Raw genomic sequence first — 19,493 nt, forward strand, 5'->3', positions numbered from 1 at the left:
GACTTAGTGAATACTTATTGAATGATGGATATGTTAATAATCAAGTGTGTCCTTGCATTTTCATTAAACGATCATCAACTGGTTTTGTTATTATTGATGTATATGTGGATGATTTGAATATTATCGGTACTACTGAAAGATATTACTAATGCTGCTAACTATTTGAGAAATGAATTTGAAATGAAAGAGTTTGGAAGGATAAGATTTTGTTTAGGTATACAGGTGGAGAACTTATCTTCAGGAATATATGTTCATCAATCAAACTACACTGAAAAGATTCTTGATCGGTTCTACATGGACTAAGCTCATCCATTCCCCATACCAATGGTTGTTCGATCACTCGAGGTTGAAAATGATCCTTTCCGTCCTAGAAAACAAGATGAAAAGGTTCTTGAACCTGAAGTTCCAAATCTCAGTGCAATTGGCGCTCTCATGTATCTTACAAACAACACACGGCCTGATATTGCATTTGCAGTGAACCTGTTGGCAAGATTTAGTTCTGACCCAACTAAAAGGCATTGGGATGGAATCAAACATATATACAGATATCTTCGAGGGACAATCGATCTTGGACTATTCTTCCCAAACAATTCAAGATTACGGCTAGTTGGATATGCAGATGTTGGATACATGTCAGATCCTCACTTTGGGCGATCACAAACAGGTTACCTATTTACATATTGTGATACTGCTATCTCTTGGAAGTCTACAAAACAGACTATGGCTGCAACTTCATCAAACCACGCAGAGTTACTACCAATTCATGAAGCAAGCAGGGAATGTATTTGGTTAAGGTCGGTCATTCAACATATTCGAGAATCATGTGGATTATCAAGTATTTCAGACAGTCCTACAGTTTTATTTGAGGATAAATCGGCCTGCATCAAACAACTTGCGGAAGGATATATTAAAGGGGATCGAACAAAACGCATATTTTCAAAAAAATTCTACACTCATGAACTTCAAGAAAATGGTGATATTGATGTACAACAAGTTCGTTCATGCGATAATATGGCGGATATGCTTACAAAGTCACTACCTACATCGACATTTGAGAAACTGAGAAATAATATGGGTATACGCAGGTTAAAAAGTTTGCTACATCAAAATGTCAAAATGTGAGACATTTTATTCAGGGGGAGGTTGTACTCTTTTTCCTTCTTCAAGGTTTTTATCCCACTAGGTTTTTCCTTGCAAGGTTTTAATGAGGTAATCAATCTTTGCAATAACTCGCATTTGACAATCAAGGGGGAGTGTTAAAATATTTGAATAAATATAAACTAATTGTCAAAGCATATCGAGGAAGTCTTTCAAATCTTACTGAGAAAGACTTGCACAGCTTCTTAAGAAAGAAACTTAATCACGAAGACTTGTAAAGTTTATCGAGTAAGACTTGTAAAGCTTATCAAGGAAATTTTATAATACTTAATGAAAAAGATTAGAATAGCTTATTTAATAGGACTTGTAAACCAACTACTATAAATAACTCATTTTACTAATGAAATGAGATACAACTTTCTCTCCATATCTTCTATTCTCCTATACTTCGTCTACATTAAACATAACTAATATTTTTAGTTAAGGTTTATAACACTTATCAATAACCCTCGCATGTAGTTGAAAAATACCTCTTTTCAAGTTGGCTTTTAAAACCAAGTCTCTTTTTGGTTTTTACTAATTACACAAAAAATATTTTTAAAATTGGTCAAAAATCACTTTAAGCCGGTGCTCCAAACCCCAAACACCCTCCAACAATAACTCTTACAGATGATCGATCAGAAAAAGAACAGCATCTTCCTATGGCTTTGTCTAGATAAAAATTAAAATGAGGGGATCATAGTCCTTGCAAACCCAAGGAATAAATTATATGTAATCAAGAGAGAGTTGGATAATCCAGCCGGATAATTACAGAAGCTGCTTACAAATACAAATCACGAAAAAAATGAATAAAGGTCAAAAACCCATGACAAGTTTGAAAATTGTGATATAAATATATTACAACACATCTTTATTGCCAAAATTTAACCATTGCTGGCCAGGATCTCTTCAGTCAAGCTCAGCCTTTCTCTTCGGCCAAATACTTTTTCTCACCCCTATCACTGCCTCCTGTCAAAATTTTAATTTTTCGAAAACCAGCTGTGCTGGCTGGCTCGCTTAGATTTTCTCGTGTATCAAGAATTGGTGCTCTCCACATATTCCATTGCCTTTCTCTTCACATATTCAATACGTTCTTCATCACCAAAAGATTTTTCATACTCTAGATACTTTTTGAACAAAAACTGCATCAAAAAGATAAATGTAATTACTAAAGCAAAGTATAGATAGTAGCCATCATATTAGTTGATAAACATATCAAGAGGTTATGTAAAATGATAATTATACAAACCTTCATCTTTTTTGGGGGAAGGCTCAAACTTATCGCCCTCTCGAATAATGAACGAGTAACATCCACGTCACCCAGTCGAATTTCCTGTTAAGAAAAAACAAATTAGATGCTAGGTGGAGACAGTTTCAGCCAACCCGGAAAGAGCTAGCTTACTTGATCAAGATAAATGCTCCACAAGTCTGTCCTTTTCGGGTACTCCCTTAGCATTCCCTCAAACATGGAACGTCCTCTATCAGGTACACCACTTTTGAATTCAAGTATTGCTGCCTGTGAGATGAACTTTATATGCTTATGCTTAGGAAGACTCAAAAGAGCACGGTTTACAAGGGGCTGAACACCATCCTGTTTTTTCTTTAAGAGTATCTGAATTCGCCTTAGCCAAACCTATATTTCAAAAAAAGAAGTGAATATTCGATATTCTTTAAAGGCGGTCTACAGCAGTTGCTAAATAGCACTTACCTTGCAAGAATGTTTAAACTTCTTCACCATTTTGTCAATAAGTTCGTCAGCCAACTTCTGCTGCTCCGGTCTTTCAGTTCTCTCGTACATTCCAAGCAAAGCAAGATGCACTTTTTTAGGATCACAATACTGCAATGCTCTCTGGAAAATTTTTGCAACAGCATCCTAGGGACAATATAAAACCCAGTGAGTGTGTAGAAATATATGGTCTTGATAGTGGAATCAAGAAAGAATTATATAGCATACCTCTGGTGGATTTCCATACTCATTCTCAAGATTAAAAAAAGCTACCCAGATATTTAGCTTTTCAGATTCTTCACGGATGTTAATTGTTCTCAGGGCCCTTTAGAGTTATATTCCAAAAAGAAAAAAAAAGTTAGAACTCACATCCTGAAAGGTCACAAACTACAACAGTTCCTGTTGCAATCTTTGTATCAATGCATCTGGAAGTTTGCACCAAAGATTCTCATGTAATTGTTCTCAACAGATAGAGCTATAGAGGCTAAGGCCCAAAAATTAAGAATATAAATAAACTGAACATAATATACATAATAACAGAAAAGATATAAAGATATTTTACATATTTACATTCCATTAGCTAAGCTAAACAAGGACATTCCACTAAGTAAGCTAGACAAGGATTAATTTGTTTTAAAAACTTACGTATACAGGAAAATCCAACTATGGTAATTTTCATTAAAAATAGTTCCGGACCATAAATCCAGGGTTTAAGAGGAATAAAAAATTACATTTTTAAGAGCTGTGGACAACTGAATTTCATAATTTAGTTTTAATTTACAGATGTGTGTGTGTGTAGAGAGAGAGAGGGGCAGCAATCCAATTCTTTTAAAATCCGTTGTACATTAACGCCACACTTGGTAAGTTGGTGACAGAAAATAACAGAAGAAAGAAGTGAGCATTCATTTGTTAACGGAAAGAATAAACCCTTGTTATACAGAATTAGGAATAGAAATTATATTTATATGTTCATAAAACATATCATTTTAACTTTTGATTTAATGATTTAATCCACCCGCGATTCATTCCAATTAAGCAGACACAACAAAAGTTCATGTAGCTGTAAAACAAAACTGCTTGTGAATCAAAACTTTGTACCTCTCAGCTATTGACCGGGCCTTCTCAACATCAGATAGAGAAATCATAAACTCCATATATTTTATCCAAAGAAAGCTGTTATTGGGGGAATTTCTAATAAGCTTTTCAAATTCATCAGCAGTCCTCGGTATATCTTCCTCAATCAGTCTTTCCTCAGCAGCACTGATTTCTAGTTCCCTGCAAAACAGTTCGGTGTGAGAAATACTTGAAGCTTCGAAAGCTACATATCTAGTTAAAACTGATCAAACTCCGTGGATGATAGTAATACCTCTCCTTTGCTTTTTTCTTTGCTAGTTTTTTTCTTTGATCCATGGTGTCGGTTTTATCAACATGCTCAAGCCTTTGACCATCTGCATTGATACTTACAGGGGAGTTCTCTGCATCATCTAGGGTAACCTCAAGCGGAAGTACAGAAGCCCTTGATTCCACTTTAGAAAGGACTGATGCCCTGGGTTCCACTTCAGATAGAACAAGAGCTTTCCCAGAAGCATCGTCGGACATTATATGCTCACCTTCTACAATAAAGTTCTCCTCGGAAGCATCATCAGACATTTGGTCTAATGGTGTTTGGATATGTGTATCATCACTCAAGTCTGAATCTTTCATCCCAAGAGAAATCCTATCTCTATCCCCGTCCACCTGGTAATAAGATGTAAATATACAAAATTTAAGGTGTCATGGCCGAAATTTGGAGCCTAATCAAACAGCATATAAGACAATGCACCTAAAATTTAACAGCTTAGGTACTGTCAAAAAAGAGTTTATTATTTATGTGATTTACAGCATACCTTCAATATTTTCGCTGTGACTCTATCTCCAGCTTTGTACTTGGCTTCAATATTCTTAGTATGCTCCTCAGGAAGCTGCGAAAGGTGGCATAGTCCAACCTACGCAAGGGAAATAGTCAAGCATTACTTAAAAGGAAGGATGTGCGCATACATCTGAGTATTTTAAGCATGATGGAGAGAAAAATGTTAAACAATAAGGCTGACTTCAGAAGAAGACGATTAAAAATAATTGAATACGAAAAATATTTAATCCACTTTACACAAATTACAGTGTTAGATACATGCCAAGTAGCTGTTAAAAATAAGAAGGTAATAGTTACTTACAATGTTTGACTGATCGATAGAGATAAACAAGCCGTACGCCACAACACGCCTTATATTTCCAGAAATGATATCTCCAACTCTAAGACTACTCAAATTAGCTACGCCATTATTTGAGGCTTTCGGTGTGCTTGTTGTCCTAAGAGTGACTTCAATTCGCATTGACAGGGGCTCAACAGATATTACCCTGAAATGAATTGCTTTGGTAAATGATATAAAACAGTGTTGTACTTGCAAAAATAAGGTCATGCGGAAACTTACTTCCCATTCACAAGCTTCCCAATTGGGAACTGACGATCGGGGTTTTCAACAAATCCATCAGACAAATTCGAGAGAAGTATCCGTGCATCAAACTTTCGTGATAGCATGATGAAACATCCTCTGGGAGTTACATTCTTGACATACCCCTAATAACAATTGCATAGGCACAAACAGATAATAGTTGGGACATTATACTGCAGAAGGTACTGATTGAAGCTAAGCCCTTAGTCAAAACAACGGCGAGACATAATTAACCTAATAAAGTTAGGACCAATATGTAGAGTGAAATTGTTGATTTTACCACAAATAATCTTAACATCTCCGTAGATTTAAACCTTTTTTCCGTGATTGTTTTGCATGTTGACTATCCATTATTTTAGTGCATGATATCATCTAATTTAATATATAGTGTATGTCGTCTTTTATTGGGTTCTCTTATATCTGTGTTTTCTTACTGTTATTTTCTTGCGTTATATTATTTTACACCGTTTAAGATGGGATCATTGCAGAAAAAGCCTCTCCACTCTTACCAAGTATAGCGAAGATAAGCATACATTATAACCTTTCCGGAACCTGCTCTATGAGCAGAATACACTCAGTAATGGAAAACAAACTTAAATTTTGCCATTCAACATCAACCAAATATATCATAATGGCAATAATAGGCATTGATAGAACTGGTTTAACTGGATGGAGCACAACATAAAAGGTAAAACCCAACAAATTTGAAATGCATCAAGTCTGTGTAAGGTCAGAAGCAGAAGTAGATTTTTATATGCATGCATATCAAGTACTGGGATTAATTAGTTTTAATAGATGCATGAAAAACAATTTAACAGATATATACAGGACATCAGGAATAAAGATAGATTCCATATACATCAGCTCAAAACCTATAAATAAAGTGTCCATTTATAAAGTACCTGTACAACTTTATTAGGATGAAGATCCTCCAATTTCTCCACACGTCTAGATAGAGATGGCCTGAAATTTTTTTAGCTTATCATTCTCTCTTGGAGAATATTCCTCAATGACAAGTATACTTTTAAAAAGAAAAAAAAATACACTGATAAGATATTTAACTAAATAAAATAAGCCTATACTGCACGCGCTGCTCTTACTTGCCTTCTTGCTAAGCGGCTTTACTTTTCTCAGGGCCCTACATAATATTGGTTTTATATTTTAAATTTGAATTAAGTGGATTTACCCTTCAACTATTGTGGAACATGTACTCCTACACATAAGCATAATTGTTAATTACTACTCAATCATAAAGATGGGCCCTACAGAGTAAATGAAGCGCCAGAGAAAATATTGGTACTGGATTTTCTGTTGTTCATCCACCAGAGTTCTAACTTATTATCATTTTAGTTCATTAATCCACATTCTATCCTATCATCATTATAGTTCATAAATTCATTTTTCTATTGCGTGTCGTGCATTAAGAAGCTTAACTATTCCGTAATTAATGTAAACAAGAGCAAATTTCAGGTAATGACTTTAAAAGTTGGATCCTAAAACATAGGCCAAACATACAACTGCATTTCAGATTACGGCCAAATACATACGAAAATACACAATAAAGTAGACAGGATACCAAATAAGTAGTATACCCAATTTCGGCCGGTTGTTGACTCTGTGAGGCGGCTGAAGCTAGGCGTAGTGACAAATCGATGTGGGTAGTACCCGTAACTGAGCGGCTAACTTCTAGGACTTTGCATGTAACAAATTGCCCTTCGCGATACCCAGATAGTGGATCTGGTACCCAATCATCTGTCAGTTCTGTGTAATGAACCTTACCATATAGGTGAGGATCGACCTGCACAAGCAGGCCCCCAATACCCGGTAAAATTTTGAAAATCCTGCCTCCAACAGCCTGACCTTCACGTAAATGAGCTGTTGTAATCTCCTTCGAAATATGGTTTGACACATCCCCATTTTCACTCACAGGAAAAATAGCCAATTCTTGCAGCACCACACGTAACAGCTTCTTCTCCTTATTACTACTCAGAATGTAGCCAGTGAGAGCTTGACCCACATGAAAACGCTTTTGAAATTCCTCAAGTTCCTTTTGTTCATATGCACTGTCAAGAACATACAGTTGAGCCCTTGCATCACGAGATATTGATAACCAAACCCAGTCTGTATCCACCCTATACACAAATCCCTTGACACTTTGGCCAATCACATAATTGAATTCTTCAGCTGTAATTTGGGCCACTGTGTCAGCTGGTTCTGGATAGCCAAAAAAGACTCATGTTAAAATTTGTACTATGACTGTAATAATTTGACATAAGAAGTTCCTTAAAGAAAGTTCATCCTTTTGATATGTCCGTATTTCACTTATACTTTACACTTAAAATCATACCAAGTCATTTTTTTTACAAATGAATGTGCAAAATAATAGTACAACTTTGCAGGATATACTATAGAGGGAACAATTAATTACCTTTTATCAAGTTAAAAACGATGTAAAATACACCATCATAAAAAACTGTGTTCAAAACAAGTATCTTACAACACTTATAGAGGCATATACTAGCACCCAAAAAGTGAAACTTAAGGCAGATATAGTATTGAAAAAAGCTTTATAAAATGATGATATTACCCAAATGGTACAGGGGCATTCCGAAATTCTTGTGAACTTAAGATAGGTATGCATCTAATGGTTAGTTATCTAGCTTAGGCAAACCAATCACATATTTTACCTGCAAGTAATGAAGGTTTGATAGAGAGCTCCCAATTATGGAGTTTTTTAGAATTTTCCAACTTCTTAGGCTTGGAGACAATCTTTGTAGCCAGCATCTGCCCGATGCGAAAGTTACTGAAGGGATCTTCAACATTATCATCACTTGCCTGAAAATGAACTGCCCAAAATTACACACGACAAATGACAAGAAAATATAATTTCTTAACAAAATTAACCATGTAACGGCCAATATAACAATTTAACAACTCGTCTAGCCTATGATTACCTCGGTTATATGTACTCTCCCATGCCAACTAGGTCCAAATTTGACTCTTAACTCAAGAGGCTTTATCTCAGTAATCTGGAAACAATTAAAAATGAAGTCAGAAAAGTGCATCCTGACAAGAGAACTAACAGGTGTGCAAATGATAACTTTTACCTCTGCCTGAATAAGGGATCCAACATCATAACTCAACTTTTTTTTTGCCCTCTTTGAACTAGAAGTCTCCTTCAGTTGACATAGAGAGTTAAGAAGCAGGAGCAATCTTCCTGCTGTTGATTGACTTGGAAGAGCCACTACTGTAGCACTTAAACTACACCAAAAAACAAATATATTTTCAAGGCTAAAAAATAGTTACTACTGATTGAAAATTGTGTCTGCCAACCAATGCATGTTAGTGATCAAGCATTTTATTATTAGTATTCTTCCTTAACATACAAAAATGCAGATGAGAAAAAGAAAGGGTAAAAGCCAAAAACTAACAATTGCGAATGTTCTTACCTTTGTCCAGGAACAAAGTGTTTAGGAGGCAACAACTGAGTGTTGTAGTCCATTAGTGATGCATAACCTAGGGTAAAGTTATACTTAGGTATTGAAAGAACCTGAATCAAATAAAGTAAACAAAAGATTATTAAAAACAATCTGGACCATCCTTGCATTCAAAAGGGTATAGCCAGGTCATATTATTACAACAAAATAGAAGGAGACACGTACCAAATAATTCTCTTTTACAAGCTCAACTATGGCAGTTACAGCTTCTTGCACCTCCATGTCTGTATGTGCTTCCCTTTTGCGTTTCTGAAATCAGGAAAGATATAAGGGTTATGCATGATTCTCTGTACCAAGATGGAATGTTAATATACATTCACAACTATGTGTAACTCTCTAACCTGACCAATATAGAGATCATTATCACAAGAAAACTAAATTAACCAATGTAGAAATTACCTTCTTCTGAGACTTGATGCTAGAAGTGCCCTCTTTTAATCTATTAACAATATCTGGCTTTAAAGTTAGATCCACAAGGCGTTCCATCTTGGAGACATCAAGAACCACAGCTTGAATGATTGAACCAGTCTCCACGGACTGTCCACCCACTGCATAAGTTTGCCAAACCAAATATTATAAAAAGAAAAAAAACACTTGTGTACCTGATAATTTCCACACTTAAACAAGCGACTTACATTGATAAGGAGTTATAAAGCCAAGAACATCATCACAATTCTTAAAGCGGATAACAGCTCCAATGTTTTTTGTCTCTTGCACCTCCCCCTCAATAAGTCTACCAATACCAAATTCTTCGACCCATTTTAACTCCGAACCAGTTGAGCTCGATAATTGCAGCTTTGCAATCTGGGCCACAGAATCAAAAAAATGAATGTAAAAAGGATACAACTATTCAGAGAGGAACTGTAAAATTTAGATTGTGTGTATGCCCTTACGTACAACAAAAGACCAGGAAGAACACAATCTACGATATAATAGAAAGGTGTAAACACAGACAATGTGACATGTACAAAAGGTCTCATCTCTTTTTCAAAAATGAAAATCTCTTTTTCAAAGTTGGTTTAGTACTCTACACCCCCATCTTCACCCTCTCATACACAGCTCATGTATGAAGACGTTTTATCTGTCGGGGCTGATTCACATAGAATCAGAACAATATCGGAACCATGAGAACCACATACAACACAATCGTGCATTGAACTTTAGTCACATTCGTGTCAAGCCTTAGCGGTTTATATACTTTTATGGTTCCCAAAGGACAGTTGCATATTTTTTTACTTTTCTGTTTAATTCATAGACTAGAAAGGTGAACAGAAAGAACCTGGTGTCAGTCATTTGAAAATTCTTGGGAAGCAAATACTTTATTACCAACATAACGAATGACAAATATTACCTTTTCTTCCAAGATAAAATACTCCTGAATAAAGGACGCATCTGTCGACGAGCATATCGATTGCTTCAGAGATAGTGTCACTCTACCAGTTTCGCTATTTACCTGGATAGAAAACGGAAGTAAAACTGAATTTCTCAAACATAACTTAAGCCAACATTACACTGTCAGCCTTGTCACCTACCTCAAGTATGTTACTCCGTACAGATTGTCCAATGTAAAATACTTTCGACAAATCAACCCTCCAATCATCAGTGGACTACAAACAGGAGAATGAGTCAATGAATTAAGCATATATCTAAATGATATTGAACCTTTGTGTGTTCATACAAGATACAAAGAGATTAGCTCAATGAATTTTACCTTGCTTTTAGGAGCAAAACCGGTCAAACGCCCCAAAAAGCGGACAAAGCAACCAGTTTCAATTATGTTGCACACATATCCCTGTTTCAAAAGCATAGTTAGATCATCTAATTAAAACATAAAGAAAAAAACACACTAGCAAATGCAAAGAGACTTGAGTTCATTTATGTTACTAATAGCTCCAAGTTTTCAGAAACCGTTTTCCATTTTAAAGCAGGCCTACACTATTCTTTATCATTCTCATCCGAAAAGTCTGACACCAAAGAACAATATTCTGACCATGTATATTTTATATGGAGGTACCAGATCATCTTACATGAACCACTGAATGAGGGAGAATTTGACTGATATCCAGAGGAAGTTGGTCGCTCATATTAACAAGAGAATATTTGGCAGTGAGAATCAAGCAGCTGCTCTCAACATCTAAAGCGAACATAAAAGAATTTCAGAGTATATAAGCAGCAACTACAATTTAAGATATAATTTTGTTGCTACACTTGCAACAGAAAATTAATAGTTTTGTAAATCCAGACTGCAGAACGTGAAATCAATAAAGACTACAATGATCAGTGAGTTGAGCATGGCAAACACATCTTTATACACACTGATTCCACTGTGTTACTATGCGACAACTCATTTTTCTTTTAACATTCAAATATAGGTAAAAGTCAAGATTGGGTGTTGAAACATGATATATATTGTTTGCTCGTCCACTTATAGAATATGGACTTCAAGAAGTTCATGGCTTAGTGTTTTTTAATATTGTAAAGAAATGTATCGTTCTCCTAGGAATGTAAATATCGCATCCAGTCATCCTTTAAGTAATATATTCCAGTCTTTATCATGTTATTAACTTCCGACTACAAATCTTGACTGTGCAGGAATGTAGCCAACATTTACACAAAGCAAATCAATTTTAATCATCATAACTCGGTTACTTTCTGCAAATCAATTGCGAGAGAGAACTATAAGAATATAAAGCAAAAAAAGGAAAAATAAACAAAGAGAATACCAATGACCAAGAGTCGATCAAATTGGTATCCTGGCTTCAAAGTTAACTTCATCAAGGCAGCAAGCCCTGTAAAGCAAAACTACAGAAAATCTGAAATCCGACTAATTAATTGTACGCAGGGACCATCCAAAGCATACGAGCAAGAAGGCATACATCACCTTGGTTGTCAGCCAGATGTTCAGTAGAAAGAGTTCCTTTTGTGTAACCATTGACGTCAATACTAATTGTAATGGTATTAGGAGAAATCTGTTCAACAACGCCTGAAATGAGTTTTCCTGGTTTGACCACGTCATCTTCAGACATCCTATTAGTAGAAAAGAGTATGACCATATTAGATCCTTATTGGCCTGCTTATTCAAATGTGGTACGTGACTGAAATTAGGGGTGCTCGCAATAATGGAAAGACCAACATAACCATCTAGAATATATACATATGTGTGTGTGTGTGTTTAAAGGAATCAAACCTTGAAGACGACATAATAAAACTAAGGTTGATACGCCGTGAAGCGGGAAGAGAACTTATAACTCGACATTTCACCACCTCCTCAACATGATATACTGAGCTTATTTCACTCCCTTTATCCAGCCCAAGTTCAGATCTGGGTTCAAAATATAAAACTATCAGTTTTCAGATCTCAAATCTGATATTTCTGAAAAAGGAATTTGGAGCAATACTCTAAATACACTATAACATAATCTTATGCAGTAATCAAAGCAATAAACAATAACAATGAGGCATGATGTAAAATCGAAAGGGATATGAACCAACTTATATCATGTCAGCATTGTTCCCACATTTCAAAATCATCATTTAAACTAGAATTTCTTCGATCAGACAAAAAACAGAGATAAGAGAATATGTCAGCTAATCTTGACGTTGATAACTCGTCCTGCATTCATTTAGACAGCAGGAAAAAAACTCGGACTACATATGAAGGGCTTAGTATGAAAAATATACTTCACGTAGCATCATATAAATTTGCATTAACCCCTATATATGCCTAAACAGATTAGGCATAAATACTGTTCTTCATAGTAATTACAGAAGGTAAAAAACAGACCATGTCCATGACAAAAACTATAACACAGTAAAAAAATACACACAAATGAAATAGTCAGACTAACTGACTAAGTAATCAATCATAAGTCTCTTGCCAACCTGGGAGCAAACCCTTGCACTCCATTGTAAAATCTGACAAAACAACCATGTTTCTCAATCTTCGTTATCCATCCATGGGTTATTAATCCTTCAGTTGCATCAGCATAAGAGCTAAGAATCTCAAGCTTTGATTTCACCTAAAGTAACAAAAGAAACAATCCTAATTTAGCTCATAAACCACACAGATTGATAACATTAAAAAACATATAATACATTAGAGCAGTATATATACAACTATACTAGGAATGAGCAACAAAAAGCCGCAAGGTAAAGAAGCATAATGAATGTAGAGATAAGAACGAAAAAACAATTCCACTCACGTTGAAAATGGATGCTGAGAGAATAGCATTTAAAGTTTACTTGTCTTTAACAGAGAAGAAGCAGGAATTTCAATATAAGGAATAAAAACGAATACAAATAGAATTATAAATTCAAGAAAGGCATACAAGTGTTTTCTTGTGAGTAACAGTAATTCTTTTGGACTTGCAACCAAGAACACGGAAGATTAGTTCCGCTCCAACCTGAAAAAGTTGACCAAAAAAGACAAACATTACAAGGGTAATCCAAAATATAAAACTCAAAGCCATAAACTAATGCCTGCTACCAAGTCACCTGAAACTTTTTCCTAGGCTTAGCTATATCAAGTTCTGACATATGACGTATAGGACAAAGTGCCTTCACCCCGCTAGCAAGTTGTACGATGGCACCAAAACTATCAACGACGACAACTTTGCCCTTGACAATCATACCAGACTTAACATCGGAATGGGTGAAAACAGACCCTTCAAAAGCACTAGTCTGCAAGCATTGGAAAAATTGTAAAGAAATGAGTGGGACGAAGGGAGTATTTACATATCAGTAAATGACCATATCCAAAATTAACAAAAAAAAACATTTTATTATAATTTATACGATTAAAGTTCTATAGAAAAGAATTCACATGATTAAATCATGTTAATCTAGCTCTTGTTTAGTAACATAATATCAGGGTGAGATCTCTTGAAGTTTGTCAATATTATAACATGACACATAGCAGAAGTTTCCTCTTTTGGTAAATAAACCATCAGAATTATAATGTTATAGAATTAAAGAAACAAAAAGTAACCTTCAAAACACCAGTAGCTAAACCCTCCAGGTGCCTGAACCCAAGAATTCTAACACGAACATGACTCCCTTCCTTAAAACTTTTCTCTAATTTGCGAATTTCTTTGTCAGATGCATCAGACACCTGCAACCTTATTGTATCAGTGTCTCCCCTGCAATAATCAACTATTTTTGTGAACAATCAAACTGAAACATCTAAGATAAACTTACACTGACATATGCTGGAGTTGGGACTGGTGAGGAGGGAACTTCCAAAAGAAGGCCTAATCCTCTATCAATCCTGATTACCTTTGAATTATCAAAGATATCTCCTGCATTAAGAAGCTACTCGACAGATGTTATCAGCATGTTAAAAGAGAGAAACCATATTATGAATGTAGCAATCAACAGTGGTTAAATATGACATACAAAAGATGCAATTGCATAGTCATTCAGCAACCCTAAATGATATTTACACATTTGTATTGAATGAACCAGTAAAATTGTTTTCTCATTTAGAATATGTAATCCATGGTAAAAAGGTTAGGTACCCAAAGGATTTAGACATAACTTGTAGCCTACAACTACCATGTATAACAAAATTTATCCTTGTTTATTTGTCAAAAAAAGTTATCCTTGTTTCAAACCCATGTTTAAAAAAAGGTTATCATGGTCAAAATACTTACTGCAGGTGGAGCTTTATTTTGGACAAGATTGGGATTTAGTGTCAACCCAACAGCTCTTGTTGAAGGATCAACAAATAATATCCGAGCATTCACCTAAGCCAAGAAACAAAAGGTGGTTAAATAATTATAATAAATTGTACGGAAAATACGCGACAAGATGAAATTGGACCAAAATCCAAAAACAATGCACATAAATATTTAATTTTTAAATCTTAAAGTAATTATCCTGATTCTGATATTCTTTTAAGGCCTCGTTTGTTTCGTCAATCTTGTAGTTACACGGGGACTTGAACTTCATGGTAACTAAATTACAACAATAGGTTCCAACAAGATAATTAAAATGTTTGTATTCGGTTTATTAATATGTAACTAGAGGCTAAATAGTTAATTTTGGCAAGTAGTTAACAATTTTATATTAGATAGCTACATAATTTGTGATGGTCACGAGGGACCTTGGTAACTAAATTCCCCTAAATTCACATGTTGTGTAGTACCTTCAAAACCTTGGAATTTGGAATTTGTTGTCCAATTTAAAATACAACAAACAAAACACCATAACTCATTTATAATCCAAGGAACTTTAGGTTACAAAGTTGGGTTACATCGATAACAAACTAGACCTAAATCTATGACTCTCTCAAGACTCATATACTTGAGCTTTAAAATGAGTACTAATTTTCAGATGATGGCAAGTAATAAAATATAAGACAATATTTACAGCTCCATTCCACAATTACTTATGCTCCCTAATTTTTAAAATTTACAATTAATCCTGTAGAACAAAAAGGAGATACAATACTGCTATTTCTGATCCAAGACCAAGTGAGAAACATTACACAGAAGATTTATTGTTGGAAAAAAAATCGAATATTCATAATTAAGAGAGACTCCGTTGAAACTGTACCAAATATTAAGACTACCGTAAAATTGACATTCATACAAGTAGTCAATTCCAGATTCATACTTCAGTTTGTACCAAGTTATCTTCAATCGGCAGACAAACTATTTTATACTTTGAAAGGGGCCAAAACATAAGCAATTAAGAAAACTTATCAACAGCTAAGTAAAGATAAGCCAAAAATTACAGATGATGATATCAAGACAAACAAGTAGGACCATACCTTTTTATATTGATTGTACTCTTCTTTCCACTTTGAATTAGAGAATGGATTCTCCAAGTGAAACATATCGACCTACAAAGAGATAAGTGATGTCAGATTGAACATAAGCAACGTACAAATACTCCAGAAAATATTCGTTAACTTACTGTTCCTGAAAAATATGTAAGGAATGATAACAGGATGCCATTCTCAAGAGTTGATTTTACATGAGCATTGACCATCATCCCAGGAACGAGAAGATCAATTGAAATGCCCTTAATATCTCTAGTCTACAAGGAAATTAAATTTTCAATCTAAGTAAAACATTGCTCAAGCCAAAGTTGATAAATTAAAAACTGCAACGGGTAACTCAAGGCAACACAGTTTGACCGCTTCCAGAAGTGGCATACCAAACATTTAGACGTCAACTCACTATCTGAACAGAGATAAACTACTTTTCGAGTTCTATCAACACTCTTTACAACTCCTTGCAAGAGTTTCCCAGTGTGCATAATAGCCCTTCTACCTGCAAGGAGAATTCAGGATCAGATTGAAAATGTATCAAGATAACTTGCATCTTTAAGATAATTTATATGGAAGTTTTAACATGTATATACATGGCATACTCTGGTTCTCTCTGATCCACAACATACCTATCAATCAAAGCTTACTTATGTCAAATCTAGTTGCCAATGAAAGGAACCCTGTATGACTACTCACAAAACTGATTGTAGAGATCAATCTTAGTCATTCATGCATTCATCTAAACAGCGACATACAGATAAAAAGATACTGCCTAGATCATTACAATCCTCCATTAGTAAATCTTCAGAACTATTTTGTGAGTTTAAAATATTTTACTTGCTGAAGAAACAGTACTTCAAATAAGCTAAATGTTAGCAATTACCAGGCTGAATTTCCTCTGACATAAACCCTGTAAATGAAGGCAGCCCAAAATGAAGCATATAACCATGGTCTTCAATGCTTTTCACGTACGCGCTTAGAACCTTCAATAAGTAGACAATCATAAGAACCATAATATGAATTAAAATCCTGAGATAGACAATCATGTACCTCTTTTCTAGGTCGGAATCTACATATTACATAAAGGCGGGTCAATCAAAACGAAAGATTTTGTGCAGTCCTTTCCGTTTAACAAATGACAATATACAATTTTTGATATAATAAATCAACACTTGCCAGCTAGTAGCCGAGACGTTTCCGAACCATTTAACTATGAGTCTAAAAAAACTATATTTGAGAAAGTACATGAAAAGAAGATAATAAAATCAAATAATGGCGTACCATTCCATCTTGAATGGTATCTACTGTTAAACTCTTGTAAAGCAAAGACAGACGCAAGGATAGCCACAGCTTTCGTTTCCCTTTGTCTTTCTTATCATCGTCCAATTTCAACACAATGCATGGAACCAACTGTCCAATATTGTAAATAGTAGATAATACATGTCCTTCTGGTTCCTGCATTTAGGGAGGAATAAGGCATAATTCTATTAAAAAGGAAACGATGTACAGCAACCTCCTTCCATTTAACTTCTACTTCTTAAGTACACATTATGTCATAAATTAGAATGTTGAATAGAATAAAAATTGATTAGAATTACGGAACAGATATTAATCTGAGTACAGTATACCTCTCTTCCTTTGTTATCTGAAAAGGAATCAAGTGCTTCACAAGAACGAACTAACCCACGCAGTCCCCCCGGCAGACCAACCACAATATCTTTTTCATTCACCTCAGTAATTACACCCCAAAGCTTCATCCCAGGAGAAATATTCTGCAAAATTATGCAGAAGGTGACTAAGACATTAAAAAAAATAACCTGGGGCTATCGACACATTTAGGAAATTTTATAATCATGTTTACAAGAAGGGGTATTTACAACAAATACCTATATTTGCCAAAAGTGTCCCCTGTTACCATATTGTTGGATATTATGGATTCATTAAGATTCCATGTTTAAATCTAAGAGTAAGAACCAATGTGTTATATAAAACTCATAGCATGCATATAAACGTGTTGCATAATACTGTTCATCAAGAAGTAAACTTCTTTCAGCTGACATACTAAAAACTAATTTCTAAATGAGAATTTTGTGGAATACACAGGAAAACAATTATAGCCTGAGAAAGTACTCAGATAAATCAATGCATATGCAGCAAATACCATAAAGAGATAAACTCATTGCATGACATACAAATTTAATATCATGTGTTCAGCATTGTGGATATACAAATACTAATTAATTAATTAGATGCATTGCATTATAAGGGTGTGACATTCTACATACACCTCAAACCTTTGTAAGGATCGCGTACAGATAAATTTCAAGTATGAAGTTCACGTAGAATAATTCTAAACACAGATAAATCATAAAAAGAAAAGAGTTAGCTTCTTAATCACAATATACACCCTACTGATTACATTAGCATGGAAAGGCTTACTCGTGCTTATATAAGCATCTTCCAGCATCTTCCAAATTAAATAAATTTAAATTTAAAGGCGTGAGAACTTCTATTGAAGTCGCACATTATGCCCTCTGATTCTCTTTTTCTTCTTAGTCAATTTCCATGAACTAATTCCTCTGTCACCGCACTCCCAACACTATACAAGACTTCAGTTTCCTTCTTAAACTATACTCAGACAAATGATTGACTAACAATCTACAGAAAGTAACATCAACAAGGAAACGCAGCAACTAGTCATGGCCCATTTCAAATTCTGAAACGAAAGAAAGCCGCCAAATAACTTCATTTCTAACAAAACAAACAAATCCTCAACAAGTTCACTTATTTAGTAAAAAAACAGCTCAACTAAGTGTACACATCTACTCCAATTAAGTGGCAGCTAAATTGTTAGTCGCTACAATAAGATCATTTACCTATCAAACTCTTAGAAAACGCAAAAACCCTAGCAAGCTCACAAAATGTAATTCCATTACATATACACTTCTTAAATTAAAACTTAACAAAATGCCCTAATTAATCACACTAACTTATAATCAACAATATGATCTTACTAACAAAACTCGTACTAATCGAAACCAAACGTACCTTCAACGTAATCCTATTAGCAAACCTAGGCAATTTCCCGGAAATTCCCTCTCCGAATAACGATCCTAATTTATCATCTTCTGCTACGAAACTTCTACTCTGCACCTTATTCTTCTTCCTCTTCTTCAAATCGATCACCTCCGATTCGAACTCCTCGTCAACTTCTTCTCGAATTTCGTTCCGCTCCTCTCTCGTCAGCGCCCTCCCTCCGCCTACACCACCACAATTCAACCACACACACCAAAGACATATAAATAAATACAATATATACACACAATAAGTTAGTATGTTAAGAGGTGAAGAAGTGAAAAATGAACCTCTAGGGAAGTCAGGAACGTCGTCGTCTAGAGGAAGAGGGGCTGGTTTCGAAACGGCGTCGTTTGAGCGTTTAAAAGAAGGATTGTGAGGCTTTTTGAGGGCTTTTTCGGATTTATTGCCGTTATGTTTTTTAGCCGGAGGCGCCATTTTTTGGGTTTACAAAAAGCCGGAGGAGGCTTAACAAGGGTTTTAGAGACGGAGCGGTAGTTCTGTTTTGGGGTCGTTTTAACGGGTGGAAACCTACTGGACTTTTATTTATCGTTGTTTGGGCTATAGTTGGGCTTTTTTATTAGACTATCCACTTCAATTTTATATCTTTTTTGTTGTTACAAAAATACAGTGTAAACCCAGGCCATGTTTGTTTCATGGGATTATAATCCCGGGACAATAATCCGGGGATAACTAATCCTATCAAAATTAGTCCTACGGATTAAATAATCATATCTTATGTTTGTTTGAAAGGATTAAGTATAGGATTGAAATATAATCCTTTAAAATTTTAT

General features: G+C 35.0%; 1 protein-coding gene across 2 annotated transcripts; it reads right to left on the minus strand.

Annotated features, from left to right (window-relative positions):
• Positions 1-1,839: 1,839 nt before the first annotated feature.
• LOC141707741 (rRNA biogenesis protein RRP5) lies at positions 1,840-19,217 on the minus strand. Of its 2 annotated transcripts, XM_074511084.1 has the most exons (41): positions 18,990-19,217; positions 18,673-18,884; positions 17,253-17,396; positions 16,906-17,079; positions 16,508-16,607; positions 16,218-16,253; positions 16,011-16,126; positions 15,768-15,890; positions 15,622-15,693; positions 14,501-14,593; positions 14,046-14,159; positions 13,837-13,959; positions 13,344-13,529; positions 13,178-13,252; positions 12,732-12,868; positions 12,037-12,171; positions 11,731-11,876; positions 11,573-11,638; positions 10,877-10,983; positions 10,561-10,641; positions 10,382-10,456; positions 10,201-10,302; positions 9,485-9,653; positions 9,249-9,397; positions 9,015-9,098; positions 8,802-8,902; positions 8,460-8,613; positions 8,307-8,381; positions 8,040-8,187; positions 6,945-7,566; positions 6,255-6,315; positions 5,332-5,477; positions 5,074-5,257; positions 4,750-4,848; positions 4,230-4,600; positions 3,962-4,138; positions 3,092-3,188; positions 2,846-3,010; positions 2,540-2,770; positions 2,387-2,470; positions 1,840-2,279 (listed from the first exon to the last, which is right to left on the minus strand). In XM_074511084.1, exons 1-41 carry the CDS (start codon positions 19,135-19,137, stop codon positions 2,172-2,174), a joined length of 5,790 nt encoding a protein of 1,929 aa, XP_074367185.1. In that variant the 5' UTR covers positions 19,138-19,217; the 3' UTR covers positions 1,840-2,171. The 2 variants fall into 2 exon arrangements, with proteins under 2 accessions (XP_074367185.1, XP_074367186.1); XM_074511085.1 differs by lacking the exon at positions 16,218-16,253.
• Positions 19,218-19,493: the final 276 nt, after the last annotated feature.

Source organism: Apium graveolens, chromosome 2 (assembly GCF_009905375.1).
Source record: "Apium graveolens cultivar Ventura chromosome 2, ASM990537v1, whole genome shotgun sequence".
Classification (NCBI taxonomy): Eukaryota; Viridiplantae; Streptophyta; class Magnoliopsida; order Apiales; family Apiaceae; genus Apium; species Apium graveolens.